General features: G+C 46.3%; 1 protein-coding gene across 1 annotated transcript in view; it reads left to right on the top strand.

The window, feature by feature from the left end:
- TBC1D21 (TBC1 domain family member 21) overlaps positions 1–14,290 on the top strand; it is an 81,205-nt gene extending 66,915 nt beyond the window's left edge. The window contains exons 4-11 of the mRNA XM_032233119.1: positions 119–213; positions 4,621–4,731; positions 7,444–7,544; positions 7,666–7,762; positions 9,138–9,235; positions 11,800–11,916; positions 13,281–13,370; positions 14,080–14,290. Of these exons, the coding sequence (XP_032089010.1) occupies positions 119–213; positions 4,621–4,731; positions 7,444–7,544; positions 7,666–7,762; positions 9,138–9,235; positions 11,800–11,916; positions 13,281–13,370; positions 14,080–14,124 (754 nt within the window). The 3' untranslated portion in view covers positions 14,125–14,290. The remainder of the gene's footprint in view (positions 1–118; positions 214–4,620; positions 4,732–7,443; positions 7,545–7,665; positions 7,763–9,137; positions 9,236–11,799; positions 11,917–13,280; positions 13,371–14,079) is intronic.
- Positions 14,291–20,432: the final 6,142 nt, after the last annotated feature.

The raw sequence follows: 20,432 nt of genomic DNA, 5'->3' as shown, positions 1-20,432 counted from the left end.
CTTCTGTCATGTGCATACTTGGGCCGAGCCAGGGCTGAAGAGAGCAAGGTGTTCTCCTGAACTTTCACACCTATCGGTTATTCAGCCTTGTCATCTATGGCTCCCTTCCCCTTTGCAGAAAAAGCTATGAGTCCCTGTGCACCATGTACTCCAAGATCGAACCGCTGCTGGAGACGGAGCATCGAGACTTCACGGAAGTCCAGAACGTTATACGTAGGTATCAGTGGTGGGTTCCCAAAATTTTTTAGAACCTCTTCTGTAGGTGTGGCCTGCTTTGTGGGAGTAGCTTGTCAGCCATGTGACCGGGCGGGAGTGGCTTGCTGGCCATGTGACTGGATGGGAGTGGCTTGCCAGCCATGTGACTGAGTGGGAGTGGCTTGCCAGCCATGTGACTGGGTGGGCGTGGCCAACTTGTAAAATGTGGTGAAACTCACTTAACAACGCTCTTGCTTAGCAACCAAAATGTTGGCTCAGAAACTCTGGCATTTGAAGCACGCAAGTCTTAAAGCTGTCAAGTTACAAGACCCTTTCACCCCTAAACCTTTAGGGGAAAAAACCCAGGGGTGTTCAAACTTGACAGCTTTAAGACTTGTGGACTTCAACTCCCAGAATTCCTCCTCCAGTCTTAAAGCTGTCAGGTTACAAGACCCTTTCACCCCTAACCCTTTAGGGGGAAAAAACCCCAGGGGTGTTCAAACTTGACAGCTTTAAGACTTGTGGACTTCAACTCCCAGAATTCCTCCTCCAGTTATGTTGGCTCAGGAACTCTGGCATTGAAGTGTGCAAGTCTTAAAGCTGTCAAGTTACAAGACCCTTTCACCCCTAACCCTTTAGGAAAAAAAAACCCAGGGGTGTTCAAACTTGACAGCTTTAAGACTTTAGACTTCAACCCCCAGAATCTCTCCTATCGCTCTTCATCTTGATGATGTGCGGACGGGCGGGGGTAGGGAGCTGGAACCAGTTCTAAACAGCATGGTAGATTTGTGGAACCTCTTCTATAGAAGAGGTTAGAACTGGCAGGAACCCACCCCTGGTAGGTATCCAAAAACTTAGGAGAAGGATGCAAACAGAATTGGTGGTGGCTCTCAGTGTAAGAAGATCCGTTTCAGAGAGTGTAAAAATAAGAAACACTACTTAAAATCGGTGCCTCTTCAATATGCCTATGGAGATTCTCAGTCATCCAGGTCATGGTTGTCCCAAAAGTGCTTTTTCAAAAGGCAACCGGGCGTTGCTTTCCCTTGAAGATGTTTGGCTTCTCATCCAAGAAGCTTCTTCAGCTCTCACTGGATGGTCGGGAACGCAGGGGCAACTCTGCAGGCTGTGTTTCTTGAGTCCAAGTTTGGTTCAGCCTTGCTTCTCCGCAGGGGCCCTGTGGTGAGATGGGTAAAAGGGCTAATACCATCATGCCTTAATCCCATCACCCTGGAGCTGAAGGGTGGGAGATCTTTGTTATGTAGAATAGCCTGGCTCAGGCCTTTAATGGCCGGTTGACAAAGGCAGGGGCTATTAAGAGTGAGTCTGTTTCCTGCCTAAAAACACGTCTCTCCGTTTCTGATCCAGGGAAATATAATATTCTGCCTTTTAGTATTTCCCAGGATATTCGATTTTTCTAGGAGAGGAGTGGGTTTTAACTTCCTACAAAAGAGAGAGAGAGAGAGGGAGGGAGGGAGGAAGGAAGGAAGGAAGGAAGGAAGAAAGAAAGAAAGAAAGAAAGAAAGAAAGAAAGAAAGAAAGAAAGAAAGAAAGAAAGAAAAGATGTAATTTTGAAAGAACCAAATGGGAAAACACCTGAGAACCCACCTTCTCACGTCGGACAGGAAAGCTATGATGGATTATTATAATTTTATTCAGATCTCCTTTTCTGTCTTTTTCCCAGCTGTCTAACAAAAAGAATATTAAACGATACAGCAAAATTAAGGCTACAGATCAATGAAACGGGCATAAATCAACACGCGGCAGACTCGAGAAAGATTTACAACTGAGATGGGAGGCAGGCCAAGCCCTTCAGATGTAATAGATATTCTCCCGTGCTCGAGAATTCTTTAAACAGGTCACATCCTGGGGAAACATTCCCCTTTATTTGCCCCCCATTCTCTTCCCTAGAATTGGGATCAAGAGAGATGTTTCCCCCCCACTTTTACGGCGAGGGGAAAGAAAAGAGCAGGTTAGATTGTGCTGCTTTCTGGCCTTACACGTTTTCCAACCCATTTGGGAATTGAGCGTCTCCCAGCATCTCCACTCTGGAGGTTGAAATATTTGGCTTTGTTTTTAAATTGCCTGGCTGTTTGGGTTCTTCTATTATTATCTTACTTCCTCCTAAGGATCAATTTCAGCCTTCAGTGAGGAACTGCTCAACTCAGAGGGGTTAGTAAATTAAGAGGTGCCAATGAGCTCTTCAGCAGCTCTACCAGGAGCAACAGAGAGGCTTAATTCAAGGAGCACCATAGAATGAGTAACCCATGGCTCTTACTTGGGAGTAGGGATTTCTTTCCAGCTTCTTTTCACTGGATTTTGAGAGTCTGTTGTTATTGTTGTTCCTTCCTTCCTTTACTCTGTCCCTCTTTCTTTTTCTTTCTTTCTTTCTCTTTCTTTCTTCTTCCTCCCTCCCTCCCTTCTCCTTCCTTCCTTTCCTTCCTTCCTCCCCCTCCCTTTCCTTCTTTCCTTCCTTCCTTCTTTCCTTCCTTCCTTCTCCCGCCCTCCCTCCTTCCATTCTTTCTTTCTTTTTCTTCTTCCTTTGCTCCTTCTTTTTTCTTTCTTTTCTTCCTCCCGCCCTCCCTTCTCCTCCCTCCCTTTCCTTCCTTCCTCTCTTCCTCCCCCTCCTTCTTTCTTTTTCCTCTTTCTTTCCTCCCTCCCTCTACCCTGTCTCCCTCCCTCCCTCCTTTCTTTCTTTCTTTCTTTCTTTCTTTCGTTGTATCCCACCCTTATTGGGTTTTTTTTTACAAATAACTAAAAGTGGTGAATATATCCACAACACCTTCCTCCTCCTATTTTCCCCACTACCACTTCTGTGGGGAAAACCTGAGGGAGAGAAGGGGAAAGGAGAGGTCAATGGTAACTACTCATTAATTTTCAAGCTGTAAGTATTGATTTATCAAGCCCCATCAGATAGTTTCTTAGCAGAGCACGGGTTTTCAGCTAGTGTGTGTGTGTGTGTGTGTCTGTGTGTGTCTGTGTGTGTAGATAGATAGATAGATAGATAGATAGATAGATAGATAGATAGATAGATAGATAGATAGATGCATAGATAGATAGATAGATAGATAGATAGATAGATAGATAGATAGATAGATAGATAGATAGATAGATAGATAGATAGATAATGTATTGTGTCACAACTCCTGGTATGCCCAAATATGGGAGGGAGCATACTGCTTCCCTTTTCTGTCTATCGACTCACTCTGGGAGCCATCCAGGCAGAAAGCAATATATATATATTGTATTTGTGCTGATAAATAAATAAGGGGAGACTAGTATAGATCTATTTCAAGCTATTTAGCTCTCATCAGCTAGCCATACCCTTATTGGGAATTGAACCTGTGCTGTATTACATATCAGGCAGTTGTGTTAGCCACTAAGCCACAGGCTCTCCTCCTTTATCAGCTAAGCCAGGGAAATAGGTATGTATTGTGTCACAACCCCTGGTATGCCCAAATATGAGAGGAAGTATGTATGTATGTATGTATGTATGTATGTATGTATGTATGTATGTATTCGTAGATTTTCGCAGGTCTTGGCGTATTCGGGTCTTTCCCCATGTAAGATTGAGAGTATCTTGGCGATGTTTCGATGAGGTTCCACTCACCATCTTCAGTCTGGTGCCTTTGGCTTCGTGCTTGTGCGAGCAAAGCGTGATCGGAGCTGCCATCTTTCTATAAATATTGGTGGGTGGGTGTGGAGTGCTGGGTTTGTTGCTGTAAGCGGATTGGTTGGCTGTGTTGTAACATCTTGATGGGGTTGATGTTTACAATGCAGCCAACCCTCCCAGGACGTTGCAGCACAGGACTCAGGATATTACTACAATAGAGCTCATTACACAGCCCATTACCCAGGCCGTTACAACACAAAAGGCTAATGGGCACACAGCTAGTACCTCAGCCACACAGGATGTTACAAAACAGCCAACTAATCTGCATACATCAACTCCATCAACTAATCAAGATGTAGCAACACAGCCTGCCAACCCACTTACAGCAACAAAGCCAGCCCTCCACACACCCGCACCAATATTTATAGAAACACGGCAGCTCCGATCACGCTTTGCTCGTGCGTGTGTGTTTGTGTTTGTGTGTGTGTGTGTGTGTGTGTGTGGGTGTGTGTATTTTGTCCTTGCAATAGGGAGAGCAGAAAGCTCTGCAGATAAAGAGGCCCTTTGCACTGAATTTGCATGAAGGAAGGGACGTCAACGGACATCTGATGTTTAGATACATGCCACGAGATTGCAACATATTTTCTGACCTTCCAGCATCAACCGGAGCATAAATCATTACAGCTAGGATGAACGCCAAGTTCTGGCTTGGAGGAAATTGGCAAACTTGGAAGGGATGTAGTAGGCCTCGTCGTCCTTCAACACTCGGTTTGCTTCCGGCAACCCCTCCTGATCCCCCTTTCTTTCCTCCGCAGAGTCTGACGTCCAACGGCTTTACATCAAAGATGCCCAGGGAAACCCCTTGGTTGATAAGAAGCAACTGGAGAAGATTCTCCTGCTGAATTATGTCTGCAACGTGAATGCTGGTAGGAGGAGAATGGGATGGAATGGAATGGAATGTAGAATAGAATAGAATAGAATAGAATAGAATAGAATAGAAGTGAAGTGAAGTGAAGTGAAGTTAGAATGGAATGGAATGGAACGGAATAGAATAGAATAGAAGTGAAGTGAAGTGAAGTTAGAATGGAATGGAACAGAATGGAATGGAATAGAATAGAAGTGAAGTGAAGTGAAGTGAAGTTAGAATGGAATGGAACGGAATGGAACAGAATAGAATAGAATTTGGAATGGAATGGAATGGAATGGAATAGAATAGAATAGAATAGAATAGAATAGAATAGAATAGAATAGAATAGAATAGAATAGAATAGAGAATGGAACGGAACGGAACAGAACAGAATAGAATTTGGAATGGAATGGAATGGAATAGAATAGAATAGAATAGAGAATGGAATGGAATGGTATAGCATGGTATAGCATAGCATAGAATATAATAGAAAAGAAAAGAATATGGAAAGAATAGAATAGAGAATGGAATAGAATGGTGAATAGAATGGAATGGAATGGAATAGAATTGGAAGGAACCTTGGAGGTCTTCTAGTCCTACCCCCTGCCTAGGCAGGAAACCCTACATCACTTCAGACAAATGGCTATCCAACATCTTCTTAAAGACTTCCAGGGTTGGGGCATTCACAACTTCTGGAGGCAACTTCTGTTCCACTGATTAATTGTCCTCACTGTCAGGACGTTTCTCCTTAGTTCTAAGTTGCTTCTCTCCTTGATTAGTTTCCACCCATTGCTTGTCGTCCTACCCTCAGGTGCTTTGGAGAATAGCTTGACTCCCTCTTCTTTGGGGCAGCCCCTGAGAGATTGGAAGACTACTATCGTGTCTCCCCTAGTCTTTCTTTTCATTAAACTAGATGTACCCAGTTCCTGCAACCGTTCTTCATATGTTTTAGTCTCCAATCTCCTAATCATCTTGGTTGCTCTTCTCTGCACTCTTTCTAGAGTCTCATGGAGGCTCAGACCACTGGCCAATCAGACTTAGTTCAGAGAAGTTTTCTGCAGAGTCCCTCATGTAGGCATTTCAAAACTAGACTTGTCTATTTCTGCAACAATAAGTGGATTTTCTATCATCTATCCAACCATCGAAGTATCATTTCCTCTAAACTTCTGTTCTGGCTCCATTTCCAGTTGGTTGCAGAAAATTGATGCCTCGACAATGTTAAAAGGCCCTGGGAGACAGAGAGAGGAAAATCCTCCCATTCGGAGAACTTTTGAGACATTCCCAGAATGGTCAATTTTCCAAGCAGCCAAGATTTTCTGCAAATGCATCTGCAGGTTCTGGGGAATGAGATGTTGGGGTGAGAAAGACCAAGGCTCAAACTAATTCAGGGGCTATCTCTGAAAAGAGAATCTCCAAAGCTGGTAGGAATAATGAGATGTCAGTTTTGAAGTATGAAGATCTCGATTCTTCAGAAGGCTCCTCAATCACTTTCCCATCTCTATCTCTATCTCTCCCTCCCTCCCCTCCTCCTCTCTCTCCTCCTTCCCTTCTTCCTATATTCTCTCTCTCCTCCCTCCCTCCCTTCTTTCTCTCTCGCCTTCCTTCCTCCTTCCTTCCTTCTCTCTCTCCCCCTCGCTTCTTCCTATATTCTCTTTCTTTTCCCTCCCTCCCTCTCCCCTCCTTCTCTCTCTCCTCCCTCCCTCCCTTCTTTCTCTCTCTCCTTCCTTCCTTCTTCCCTCCTTCCTTCTCTCTCTCCCCCCTTCTTCCTATATTTTCTCTCTCCTCCCTCCCTTCTTTCTCTCTCTCCTTCCTTCCTCCCCCTTCCTTCTCTCTCTCCCCCTCCCTTCTGCCTATATTCTCTCTCTTTTCCCTCCCTTCCTCTTTTCTCTCTCTCCTCCCTTCCTCCTTCCTTCCATCTCTCTCTGTCCTCCCTCACTCCTTCCTTATCTTCCCCCTCCCTTCTTCCTATATTCTCTCTCTCTCCCTCTCTTCTTTCTCTCCCTCCCTCCTTCTTCCTCTCTCTCTCTCCCTTCCTTCATCCTTCCTTCATCCTTCCTTCTCTTTCTCCCACTCCCTCCCTCCTTCTTCCTTTCTCTCTCCCTTCCTTCCTTGCTCCTTTTCTTTCTTTCCCTTCCTCCTGCCCACTCTCTCTCTCTCCTCCTTTCCTCCCTTCCTCCTCCTTTCTTTCTCTCCCTCCCTCTCTCCCTCCTTTCTTTCTCTCTCTCCTTCCTTCCTTCCTTCCTTCCTCCCCCTTCCTTCTTTCTCCCCCCTCCCTTCTTCCTATATTCTTTCTCTTTTCCCTCCCTTCCTCCTTCCTCCTTTCTCTCTCTCCTCCCTCCCTTCCTCCTTCCTTCCATCTCCCTCACTTCTCCCTCCTTCCTTCTCTATCTCTCCCCCTCCCTTCTTCCTATATTCTCTCTCTCTCCTCTCTCCCTCCTTCCTTCTTTCTCTCCCTCCCTCCTTCTTCCTCTCTCTCTCCCTTCCTTCATTCTTCCTTCCTTCATCCTTCCTTCTCTTTCTCCCACTCCCTCCCTCCCTCTTTCTTCCTCTCTCTCCCCCTTCCTTCCTCGCTCCTTTTCTCTCCCTTCCTTCCTCCTGCCCACTCTCTCTCTCTCTCCTCCCTTCCTCCCTTCCTCCCTTCCTCCTTCTTTCTTTCTCTCCCCCTCTCGCTCCCTTCTGCCTCCCTTCTCTCCTCCCTCCCTCTCCCCTGCCTTTCTCTGTGTCTTTGCAGAATACCAACAAGGTTTCCATGAAATGCTCCTTCTCTTCAGGCTGCTTGTTGAAGAGGAGCACGAGATCTATTGGCTGTTCCAGTTTTTCCTACAAAAAACGGTGAGCGGGGGTCTCTCTGCGGTTGCTGCCATTCTCCCGTGATTTCCTTTGGTTGGGTTGCCCAAGGGGGTCAATGCATTCCTTGATCGAGTTCCCGTCCCTCCAATGTTTGGTCTTTCAGGAGAACAGCTGCATCATCAATGTTGGGGTGCAGAAGAATCTGGTCATGCTGAACGCCCTGATTACATTCATGGACCCAACCTTTGCAAAACACCTGGGTAAGTTTTGCAGCTGGACGGAGTTGGATCAGATGTGGTTCCCTTCTCTGCCCAAGAGTGTAAAAGCCAGAAGGTGACCAGAGATTTCTGCCCACGTCCTAGGCAGAGATTTCGTTCATTCATTTATGCACTTCCTTAGAGAATTTCTAGGGCTGCATAACCCTGAGTGGCGGAAGGGAAAGCACAAGAGAAGGAAAGAAAGGGGGGAGGGAAAGGGGAAAGAAAAGAAGGAAGGTGAAGGGGAGAGAAGGGAAAGGAGGGGAGAGGGGAAGGGAAGGGAAGGGAGGGGAGGGGAGAGGGGAAGGGAAGGGGAGAGAAGGGAAGGGAGGGGAAGGAAGAGAAGGCAAGGGAAGGGAGGGGAGGGGAGAGAGGAAGGGAAGGGGAGAGAAGGGAAGGGAGGGGAGAGTGGAAGAGGAGAGAAGGGGAGGGAGGGGAGGGAAGAGAAGGCAAGGGAGGGAAGGGGAGGGGAAGGGAGGGGAGAGGAGGGAAGGCAAGGGAGGGGAGAGGGGAAGGGAAGGGAAGAGGAGAGAAGGGAAGGGAGGGAAGAGAAAAGGCAAGGGAGGGGAGAGGGGAAGGGAAGGGAAGGGGAGAGAAGGGAGGGGAGGGAAGAGAAGGGAAGGGAAGGGGAGAGAAGGGAAGGGAGGGGAAGGAAGAGAAGACAAGGGAAGGGAGAGGAGGAGGGGAGAGAGGAAGGGAAGGGGAGAGAAGGGAAGGGAGGGAAGAGTAGAAGAGGAGAGAAGGGAAGGGAGGGAAGAGAAGGCAAGGGAGGGAAGGGGAGGGGAAGGGAGGGGAGAGGAGGGAAGGCAAGGGAGGGGAGAGGGGAAGGGAAGAGGAGAGAAGGGAAGGGAGGGAAGAGAAAAGGCAAGAGAGGGGAGAGGGGAAGGGAAGGGGAGAGAAGGGAGGGGAGGGAAGAGAAGAGAAGGCAAGGGAAGGGAGGGGGAGAGGGGAAGGGAAGGGGAGAGAAGGGAAGGAAGAGAAAAGGCAATGGAAGGGAGGGGAGGGGAGAGGGGAAGGGAAGGGGAGAGAAGGGAAGGGAGGGGAGGGAAGAGAAGGGAAGGGAAGGGAGGGGGAGGGGGAGAGGAGAGAAGCCTTTAATGCGCACAATATATTTTTCTTTCATCCTAGAAACTTGTAAAAAAGAAAAAAGCACTTTTATGAAACCAAGTTCAGCACAACATTGACAAAACCTTAAGGGTTCATTCCACTTATCTTCCAATTTTCTTCCGGGAGTCAAAAGGGCCTGAATAGATTTTTTTTTTCCTTCCTTCCTTCCTGACTCTTTTGCTATTGGAAGGCTGGTTTCACAGGAGGACAGAAACCTTTGTGGTCCTTGGTGTGTTTGTGTGTGCATTTCATTGTCTTTTTTTCCCCTCAGAATCTAAAGGCCAAGTGGTGTCGTCATTGTTTCCCTGGTTCTGTCTCTTCTTCCAGCGTGTCTTCAAGTCCTTTGAGGATGTCTGGAGACTGTGGGAGGTAAGCATTTCCTATACCGAGTCCAGTGAAAAGGTTGGATGTTGAAGAAGAATCAATAACTTTTGGGTAGCAGAACAAAACGAAGCGTCAATGATGGGGTTTTTTTTTTTGCCCTAAATTGAATCCACAGTAAACTAAGGAAATAAAATACAAATCAATACAGTAAAAGAAAACTTTGAATCAAGTCAAGTCTGGTGACCACACGGAAACATCTCATAAGAAATCCTGTTAGACTAGTCTCCATTCCATTCCATTCTCTATTCTATTCTACTTTGATTCTATTCTATTCTATTCATTTTCTATATTCTAGTCTAGTCTAATATCCCATTCCATTCCCTATTCTATTCTATTCCATTCCATTCTCTATTCTATTCTACTTTGATTCTATTCTATTCTATTCATTTTCTATATTCTATTCTAGTCTAGTCTAATATCCCATTCCATTCCCTATTCTATTCTATTCTATTCCATTCTCTATTCTATTCTACTTTGATTCTATTCTATTCTATTCATTTTCTATATTCTATTCTATTCTAGTCTAATATCCCATTCCATTCCCTATTCTATTCTATTCTATTCTATTCCATTCTCTATTCTATTCTACTTTGATTCTATTCTATTCTATTCATTTTCTATATTCTAGTCTAGTCTAGTCTAGTCTAATATCCCATTCCATTCCCAATTCTATTCTATTCTATTCCACTCCATTCTCTATTCTATTCTACTTTGATTCTATTCTATTCATTTTCTATATTCTATTCTATTCTAGTCTAGTCTAATATCCCATTCCATTCCCTATTCTATTCTATTCCATTCCATTCTCTATTCTATTCTACTTTGATTCTATTCTATTCTATTCATTTTCTATATTCTATTCTAGTCTAATATCCCATTCCATTCCCTATTCTATTCTATTCTATTCTATTCCATTCCATTCCATTCCATTCTCTATTCTATTCTACTTTGATTCTATTCTAACCCTAACCCTTGGCGCCCTCTCTGACACAGAGCCCTCATCCGAGCCTTCCCCAGACTCCAGGACTGGCTCATCTTCCTCCCCAAACTCCTCACTGTCCGAATTGTACGCCAGCTGCGCAGGTCACCGAGGGGGCACAACAGTTTCCCTGAATTGATTTGTAGAAAGGTTTGGCCCGACTCTTCTGTCCAGAAACACCTGGGAGAATTTCAAAAGGCCGTCGCTGTCCAACTCTCTAGAAGAGGAGGAAAAGCAGTTCAGAGATCTGGGCATTTTGGTGCCAGAGATGAGATCATTCCAGCTGCTAAGATCCAAAGAACAACATTCTGGAGCTGCCCCAGGAAATACATCAAAGGGTTGAATTGTTTCTTCCTAGAAACCAAAACGTGTGGTGTGTTTTTTGGGGGGGGGGACTTCCTGCTGCGTGGCTCTCTCTTTTTTCCATGCCCAGCTGACATTTTTATGAATAAGAGCCGACATTTCAGAAGGTCGTAAACTTTCTTGGCGTCCCTTCGCCAAGGCCACTGAATTCTGGGGAAAACACTCCAGTCCTGTTAAAGTCTCACCTCTTGGACTTGATACACATTTTTAGAAGACCGATAAAAGTTTTTCCACCTCGCTGGGTTTAGAGTGCTTTCCAGTGTCGCTCCGAAAATCAGAAAGCATCTCGCGTCGAAACTGTTGTTCACTTAAAATCACGACCGCAATCGTTGGTACAGATTCATACGCTGCCTGGATTTGGGGAAGAGGGGGTGGGGGAGAAAGCCGCTGCCACCCACTCACTGCAAAGCCGAAATCAAATTTTATTGACAGAATCTCTTCCGAGTGTTTCATTGATTCTCTAGAGAAGCATGAGAGCCCCATGCGGTTTCCAGATGTTGACCTCAGCATCAATGGTTTATCACAGCCTAAAATTAGATTATACCGCAGGTGGGTTCTTGCCAGTTCACACCAGTTCGGTAGAACCGGTTCGTCAAATCTACCGAACCGGTTAGAAGAGGTTCCACCAGTGGACCCGGAAAGCAGGCCACACCTACAGAAGAGGTTCCAAAAAATTTTGAAACCCACCACTGACACACAGGCACACAGGCACACAGGCACACAGACACACAGACACACAGACACAGACACACAGACACACAGACACACAGACACACAGACACACAGACACACAGACACACACAGACACACAGACACACAGAGACACACACAGAGACTCACACAGAGAGAGAGAAAGAGAAAGAGGAAGAAAGGAAGAAAGAAAGAAATAAAAAAAGAAAAAAGAAGAAAAGAAGAAAAAGTGAGAGAGAGATGAAAGAAAAAAAAGGAAAAAGGGACAGAGAGACAAAAGGAAGGAGAGAGAGAGAGAGAGAGAGAGAGAGAGAGAGAACACATGGCTGGCAAGCCACTCCCACCAGGTCACATGGCCAGCAAGCCACTCCCACAAAGGAGGCCACACCCACAGAGTAGGTTCAAAAAAAATTTGAAACCCACCACTGGATTCCACGAATAGAAAGAGACAGTAGTAAAACTTGGATCACGGAAGGGATCCTTCAACATGATTTTCTCATTTGTGTTGAACTTCAAGGTCTTTCTCACAGGACATCCCTGTAGAAACTTCCAGGTGATTATCGCTTACACAATGCTGCAGATGGTGAGAGACCAAATCCTCAGAGAAGACATGGAAGGAGATGACATTTTAATGGTAAGTCAGATTGATTAGAGAGAGAAATATTCAAGCACAGGGCGAATATCTCTGAATTGCCCTAATCGAAAGCTACTATGGATTGTATGGAATTAGGAAGGCCAGGATAAAATAAAACAGCTATAAGCTTACACCTGGTAAATTTCTATATTTTAAGCTTGTCAAAAACACAATGCACAAGTCTCCTTCCAGAACTCATGTTATAGCTTCCAAAAACTGGTCTTTTGGAGAGTTGTTGAAAAGGGCTCTGCAGGATTTGTAGTTCTAATTGTCGTACGTGTGAGGATGGGTCATAAATCACTTTATTCAGTGCCGTTTGAATGTCACTAAACGAATGGTCATAAGTTGAGGACTACCGTTGTAGCCCGCCGATGGCCAACAGAGCTGGCAGCAGAGTCGGACAGCGAGGAGGTTGGAGAGGAACATGGGCCAGTCTTGGGGGTTGAGGAAAGCTCAGACGAGGGCTCTGCGTCGGAGGCAGAGAGGGAGCTAGGCAGCAGTGAGGCAGAAGAACAGCTGGAGCCTGTTCCCAGTGTGCACATGCGCAGAGCTGCCAGAAGACAAGAACAACTAAGAAAGCAGGGTTGACTTGGGAGTAAAGCCACACCTTGGAGGTGATTGGCCCCTCCCAGAGGAAACAAAAGAGGAGCAAAAGGGGAGTGGGCTTTTGCAGGAAACAATTCATCCCTTCGGTGGTGTCAAGAGTGGAAAGTTCTGTTGGTGATTATAGGAGACTCTGTGTCAAGTTTTGCTTTGCCCTGCATTTGGAAACTAGGCACCATGCAACACTCCAAATGAGATAAAGTTCGTGTAGATAAATATTCCTCTGGAAGACTGTTTGCTAAAGCCTGGCTGACTGTGAATGAAAGCAGGGTCGACTTAGGAGTAAAGCCACACCTTGGAGGTGATTTGCCCCTCCTATAGGAAACAAAAGAGGAGCGAATGGGGAGGGGGCTTTCGCAGGAAACAATTCATTCATTCGGTTGCTTCAAGAGTGGAAAGTTCTGTTTGTGACTTTAAGAGACTGCCCTGCATTTGGAAACGAGTTATCTGGCAGCTCTCCAAACGAGATAAGGTTCGTGTGGATAAATATTCCTCTGAAAGACTGTTTGCCAAGCCTGGCTGATTGTGAATGAAAGGAATCCACAGTCGTGTAAATCAAAGGGGTTTTGCCAGGACCAAGACCCTGCTTCACGCTTGTTAAGGGAGCCTGGTTCAAAACAACTACTTGGATAAAATTAGTCATTACTGTCGGCGTCAACACCATTCTTGTCCCTCAATTATATATCAATCTACAATGAATTTGAACACTGTTGTTCTCCAGCATGAGATAGCTGATGTTGTGCCCTATCTTCTCCAACCAGCTGTGCCACAGCATCGTAGACCTTGATGCTGATGACCTGATCGCCAGAGCCTGTAACATATATGAACTCTTCCTGAAACATGAAGGCAAGGTAGAGAATTCCATAATTGTCCCATGTAGGAGGGATTGGGAGGGAACGATCCTTATGACTTGGCATGCAAGAAGAAGATTCTCACCGTGACACCTAACACTTTGTCCTGGTGAGCGCTAATTATAGAGCCGAGGTGTCGCAGTGGTTAGAGTGCAGTACTGCAGCCACTTCAGCTGACTGTTAGCTGCAGTTCGGCGGTTCAAATCTCACCGGCTCAGGGTTGACTCAGCCTTCCATCCTTCCGAGGTGGGTGAAATGAGGACCCGGATTGTTGTTGGGGGCAATATGCTGACTCTGTAAACTGCTTAGAGAGGGCTGAAAGCCCTATGAAGCGGTATATAAGCCTAACTGCTATTGCTATTGCTATTGCTATAATCCCATCGCCCTGGAGCTGAAAGTCTTTTGTGTTGCAGACAAGGTGGCCCAGTCTTTCTATTAGCAAAGGTGGGGGCTGCTTTCCAAGAGCACCTTTTCTCCTTTTCTCACCCAGGGAGGTATAATATTCTGCCTTTTTAAAATATTTCCTAGAATATTTCATTCTTCCGGGAGAGGGGAGGGTGCCACACTTGAGAGGTGCGAAAAAAATCCTTCCAGCTATTTATGGATGTCCTACCAAAAGGTCCCCTGATCATCCTAATCCTGTTGATTCTTTTTTTTTCCCCTTCCCTCCTTCTCTATGCAAGGTGATTTTTCTCCTCTTCCTTCTCAGGTTCCAGAAGATCTCAAGGAATTTTTCAGCCAGCCTTCGCGATAAAGTGGCCGGGCTATAAATCAAGAGGCTGCTGTAGCCAAAGCAGCCCCAAGCACTTACAGAATAGATAGAATTGGAAGGCAGAAGCATCGTAAATACTGTTCACCCAAGACTGGGTTCACCAAATTAGATTATCTGAGGTTAGGGCGAAGGCCTTATCCGTCCTGCAAACTACCCATAAAAAATATGTTGAAAATTTGATGGAGCAACTTCAAAGTTTCTGTTTCCTGCACAGCAGGGGTGGGTCCAGGCTTCTTCTACTGCTGGTTTGCTCAGCCCATGCACCATAGTTTAAAAATGCTTCTGCGCATGCGTAGAAGCAAAAAAAAAGAAGGAAGGCGGAGCCTATGGCACCACCAATAGAACCGGTTCGGGGGCATGGCAGGCTGAGTTGCTACTTACTTGGTTGAACCAGTCCGAACCAGTAGGAACCCACATCTGGTGTGGACCTCCAAGATAGGGGACCTAACACGTAGCAGAAAACATTCCATTAGGTCAGGGGTCGGCAAACTTAAACACTCAAAGAGCCACAAAGGTCCTAACCGGAAGCCCCCCATGGAGCCGACCGGAAGTCCAGTTCCCCCATCATAGAGTCTCCTCCTAGCATGGCGTCCTTTTCCTCTGCTGACTGGAAGTCCGGTTCCCCCACCATAGAGCCTCCTCCTAGCATGGCGTCCTTTTCCTCTGCTGACTGGAAATCCGGTTCCCCCACCATAGAGTCTCCTCCTAGCATGACGTCCTTTTTCCTCTGCTGACTGGAAGTCCAGTTCCCCCACCATAGAGTCTCCTCCTAGCATGGCCTCCTTTTTCCTCTGCTGACTGGAAGTCCGGTTCCCCCACCATAGAGCCTCTTCCTAGCATGGCGTCTTTTTTCCTCTGCTGACCGGAAATCCGGTTCCCCCACCATAGAGTCTCCTCCTAGCATGGCGTCCTTTTTCCTCTGCTGACTGGAAGTCCAGTTCCCCCACCATAGAGCCTCCTCCTAGCCCAGCATCCTTTTTCCTCTTCCTGCCCTAACCAAAAGCCCTATCAATTGTGGGGCCGACCGGAAAACCCGCTCTTACATTAGAATCTCCTCCTGGCGCGCTATGCTTCAATGCTCCAACTGGAAGCTCCTCTCAAAATTGTGGCGCCAACTGGAGACAGGGATGAAAGAGCCACGTGCAGCTCCAGAGCTGCAGGTTGCTGGCCCCTGAATTAGGTGAAGCCACAATACACAGGGAGGGATGATACCTATGGGAAGCAAGAATTAGTATTTCTTCGTTCCTTTTTAGAGATCAAGGGCTGTTTTGGGGGGGGTGTTATTAACCTATTTTAAAACACCCGTGGCCAGCTTTGTGAACTTCAGACTTTTGATCAAGAATTTGGAGTCACGTCTTCTAAAGATACAATTTGCCGTAGCCCTGATTTGTGTGTTTGGGGGAAGGAGGGGGCAGAGAACCACACACAGTGGCTGAGTTTATATTTCCCAAGAAATCTTAACCCTGCCAATCACACTGCAGGTTTAGTGCAGGGCATAATTTCCTCATTTAGCAGTGGGTTAATTGGGTGAATGCTGTGAGTTGTTGGGATAAAGCTGCAGGAAACAACAACAACAACAACAACAACAACAACAACAAAAATCTCATCATTTTTTGGCGAGCAAAGCCTGCTTCCCCTTTCCCAGTAATGCGCAGTGCCATCTGACTTCACAATGTGTCCATTCAAACCATCCTAAACTTTGGCTGAGAAGGCCCCTGGCACAGTGGTGGGATTCAAATAATTTAACTACCGGCTCTCGGCCCTAATGATTTCTTCCGACAACCAGTTTACCAAACTGCTCAGAAACTTAACAACCGGTTCTCCCGAAAGTGGTGCGAACCGTCTGAATCCCACCACTGCACTGGTATCTATTTTACTTGTGAAGGAACCTCTCTCCCCGCTCCCCATGGAAGACTTTCTCCTCCAGTCAGAACAAAAGATCTGGAGGGGACCTTGGAGGTCTTCTAGTCCAACCTCCTGCTCAAGCAGGAAACCCATTTCAGACAAATGGCTGTCCAATCTCTTCTTAACAACCTTCAGAGTGGGAGTACCCACTATATCTGGTGCAGTGGTGGGTTTCAAAAAAATTTGGGAACCTCTTCTGTAGGTGTGGCCTGCTTTCCAGGTCCACTGGTGGAACCTCTTCTAACCGGTTCGGTAGATTTGACGAACCGGTTCTACCGAATAGGTGCGAACTGGTAGGAACCCATCTCTGGTCTGGTGGCAAGTCGTTCCATTGATTAATTGTTCTAACTGTCAGGAAATTTCTTCTCAGTTCTAAGTTGTTTCTCTCCTTGATTCGTTTCCACCCATTGCTTCTTGTCCTGCCTTCAGGTGCTTTGGAGAATAGCTTGACTCCCTCTTCTTTGGGGCAGCCCCTCAAGTATTGGAAGGCTGCTATCCTGTCGGCTTTGTGCTTTTGGGAAGTAGAGGGGTCAGTCCTTCATATATTTTAGCCTCCAGTCCCCTAATCATCTTTGTTGCTCTTCTCTGGACTCTTTCCAGAGCCTCAACAGTCCAGGGTGGTTGGTAGAGATGAGGGAGGTGGAGGGAGGGGGAAAACCCTTCCTAATTAAAATGATTTTCAACACCAAACGAGGAATCCTACATCCTAATCCAAGCCTTTACATGAAAGGCTGCCACGGTGAACAAACAGCGCCAGCTTTGCCACTGTCTATTAGGAAATGTGTTCGTCTCGTCTTGATTCTACGCGCACAAGACTTCCCACAGGACTCGAACAAACCGGCACGGAATTTTAATTGCTGGACTTCCTCATTGGATGGTTGGCTTCCTGAGCGTCGCCTCATCGTTCTGAAACTGCTTTTAGAAGATGCGGAGGGGAAATGCTCTTCAAAAGAATCCCTCTGCCCTTTGTAGCTAATTTTTCTGTCTCAGTAGCCCCCACAACCATGTCGTGTGACCTCCAGGACCACAATTCAGAGATATCTCCTCCATAAAGTTTGGAGCAGTGGTGGGTTTCAAAATTTTTTCGAACCTACTCTGTGGGTGTGGCCTCCTTTGTGGGAGTGGCTTGCCAGCCATGTGACCTGGTGGGAGTGGCTTGCCGGCCATGTGTTTTCTCTCTCTCTCTCTCTCTCTCTCTCTCTCTCTCTCTCTCTCCTTCCTTTTGTCTCTGTGTCCCTTTTTCCTTTTTTTCTTTCATCTCTCTCTCACTTTTTCTTTCTTTTTTCTTTTTTCTTTATTTCTTTCTTCCTTTCTTCCTTTCTTTCTCTTTCTCTCTGTGTGTGAGTCTGTGTGTGTGTGTGTGTGTGTGTGTGAGAGAGAGAGAGAGAGAGAGAGAGGGGTTTCAAATTTCATAACATTCCGACTCTTCTTTATCGTTTAATTTCAATGTTAATTTGTCCGTCTCGCTTTGTGGCACACTCTTGACTGCCTTAGCGTCGCTGAGCCACCTCCTCTTTTTGCCGTTGCCACTAAGAGAAGGTGGCTGGGGCTTGTGGGAGTGGCCTCCATGAGGCCATTCCACATGGATGGCAGGTCCATGTGGGATGCGAGGGGCATGCTCCCTCCCCTTTCCAACCCCAGGGAATGGCAGGGACTGTCTGCGCATGTGTTTAAATATTTTAGGGGAGGGCTTATTTTCAGGGGAGGGCTTATTTTAGTGCATGCGTTCAAAAGCCCAATTGGGCTTATTATGCAGGGAGGTCTTATATTCGGGAAAACGGGGTAACATGCAGCAATTCAGATCCCAGGGCCCCTGCAGAATTTCAAACTAAGATGTAATGGGAATTGAAGGACAGTGGTTTGATTTGCAGATAAGCTGTGATCTGCTTCACCGTGATATATGGAATAAGCCGCACTTTGGCCATGATTCATGGTTTAGGAGTCACAATCCCTGGACATATGAGCCCACGTGTTGCCTAATTTTAAATTGAATTGCGGTAAGAGAGGTTAACGGGTTCCCTCTTTCTTTCAACACTGTTATTACATTCAGAAAAAGTTCTCTTTTTTAAAAGTTTCAATTTAACTACAGTTCCTCATAACAACAGAATTGGGAAATGTTTTCTCTCTCTCTCCTCTCTCTCTTCTCTCTGCCTCTCCTTCTCTCTCTCTCTCTCTCTCTCCTCTCTTTCTCCCTCTCCTTCTCTCTCTCTCCTTCTCTCTCCCTCCTCTCTCTCTCTTCTCTCTGCCTCTCCTTCTCTCTCTCTCTCCCTCTCCTTCTCTCTCTCTCCTTCTCTCTCCCTCCTCTCTCTCTCTTCTCTCTGCCTCTCCTTCTCTCTCTCTCTCCCTCTCCTCTCTTTCTCCCTCTCCTTCTCTCTCTCTCTTCCTCTCTCCTTCTCTCTCTCCCTCTCTCCTTCGCTATCTCTCTGTTTCCCTCTCACTATCCCTCTCTCTCTCCTCCTCCTCTCTCTCTCCCTCTCATCCTCTCTTTCTCTCCCTCCCTCCCTCTCTTTCCTTCATTATCTTTTTCCCTCCATACAAAATATAAAACCAAGAACAAAATATGCATTAATCACATTCAGGGGGATTTATGGAACTTAATAAAATGTACATCATCACAGTTTGTGACAAATAAATAACACTTCATAAAACTGCCACTTGAAGAATTAATCAGCATTGCAAGGATCAGCTCTCCCCTTTAAGCAGGAATGCTTAGGGAGAAGGTGGAAGGGGGTCTCGGGAAGGGTCTGGAAGGCTAGTAAAGGAGAATATTTATAGTTCAGGGTTGAAATGAGGGGTCCTTGGTGCTCTCTGATATTGGTTGTTTCCTTGTGGATGTTTCATGACCCAACTAGGTAACATCATCAGTGCCAGAAGGGAGTGCAGATAATAGAGCTAAGGAGGAGGACTGTGGGGTCCTTGCTATGCTCTGAGCTTGGTTGTTTTCTTGCAGATGCTTCATTATCCAACTAAGTAACATTATTTGTGCTACATGATGCACTAGATACCTGCACCAAACCTCACTCCCTTGTAAGACTGATGATGTTAGCTAGTTGGGTCATGAAACGTCTGCAAGAAGACCACCAAGCTCCGAGAGCACCAAGGACTACTACAGTCATTGTTCTCCTCCTCCTCCTCCTCCTCCTCCTCCTCCTCCTCCTCCTCCTCCTCCTCCTCCTCCTCCTCCTCCTCCTCCTCCAATCTGAGTCCCTTCTAGTACTGATGATGTTAGCTAGTTGGGTCATGAAACGTCTGCAAGAAAACCACCAAGCTCAGAGGGCACCAAGGACTACTACAGTCATTGTTCTCCTCCTCCTCCTCCTCCTCCTCCTCCTCCTCCTCCTCCTCCTCCTCCTCCTCCTCCTCCTCCTCCTCCAATCTGAGTCCCTTCTAGTACTGATGATGTTAGCTAGTTGGGTCATGAAACGTCTGCAAGAAAACCACCAAGCTCGGAGAGCACCAAGGATGTTACAGTCTTCCTCCTCTCCCAGTCCCTTCTAGCACTGATGATGTTATCTAATTGGGAAAGGAAACATCTGCAAGAAAACCACCAAGCTCAGAGGGCACCAAGGACCCCACAGTCATCGTCCTCCTCCTCCTCCTAGCACTGATGATGTTACCTAGTTGGGTAATGAAACATCTGCAAGAAAACAAGCAAGCTCAGGGGGCACCAAGGACCCCACAGTCCTCCTCCTCCTTCACTCCCTTCTAGCACTGATGGTGTTACCTAGTTGGGTCTTGAAATGTCCGCAAGAAAACAACCAAGCTCAGAGACCACCAAGGACCCTTCAGGATCTCAAAAGATCCTTGAAAGAGTCCACAGGGAAGGAAGAAGCATTGGGTGAGGAAGTGTTGGGCAGGCCACTTCAGCTGACTGTTATCTGCAGTTCAGCGGTTCTAATCTCACCGGCTCACGGTTGACTCAGCCTTCCATCCTTCCGAGGTGGGTGAAATGAGGACCCGGATTGTTGTTGGGGGCAATATGCTGACTCTGTAAACCGCTTAGAGAGGGCTGAAAGCCCTATGAAGCAGTAGATAAGTCTCACTGCTATTGCTATTGCTATATTGCTACCTCTGGTCTCGCAAATGTTTTGTATGCTCTGGTGAGCAGTATAATATCACCAGAGAAGAAGCTATGCAAGAGGGCTATCTTGCAAGATAGATATTACAAGATATCTACCTGCCTTTGGTAGAGATAAACCTCGTATGCACCTCACTGAGATCCCGGAGCAAAGATGAGAATGCAAATGGAAAACACATTTAAAATGCAGGCAATTAATAAGCTAAGTCGATAGAAAGAGGTTGGACTGGAGAGCTGTCTCTGAAATCCTTCGGAGTTTTGTTTCGGGGTGTTTTGTGTTTTTTTTTAAAAAAAGAACTTTTGCTAT

This window comes from Thamnophis elegans, chromosome 16, assembly GCF_009769535.1.
Source record: "Thamnophis elegans isolate rThaEle1 chromosome 16, rThaEle1.pri, whole genome shotgun sequence".
In the NCBI taxonomy this organism is placed as follows: Eukaryota; Metazoa; Chordata; class Lepidosauria; order Squamata; family Colubridae; genus Thamnophis; species Thamnophis elegans.
The sequence above is the reverse complement of the archived record's forward strand: the minus strand, read 5'-3'. Positions and strand labels throughout refer to the sequence as shown.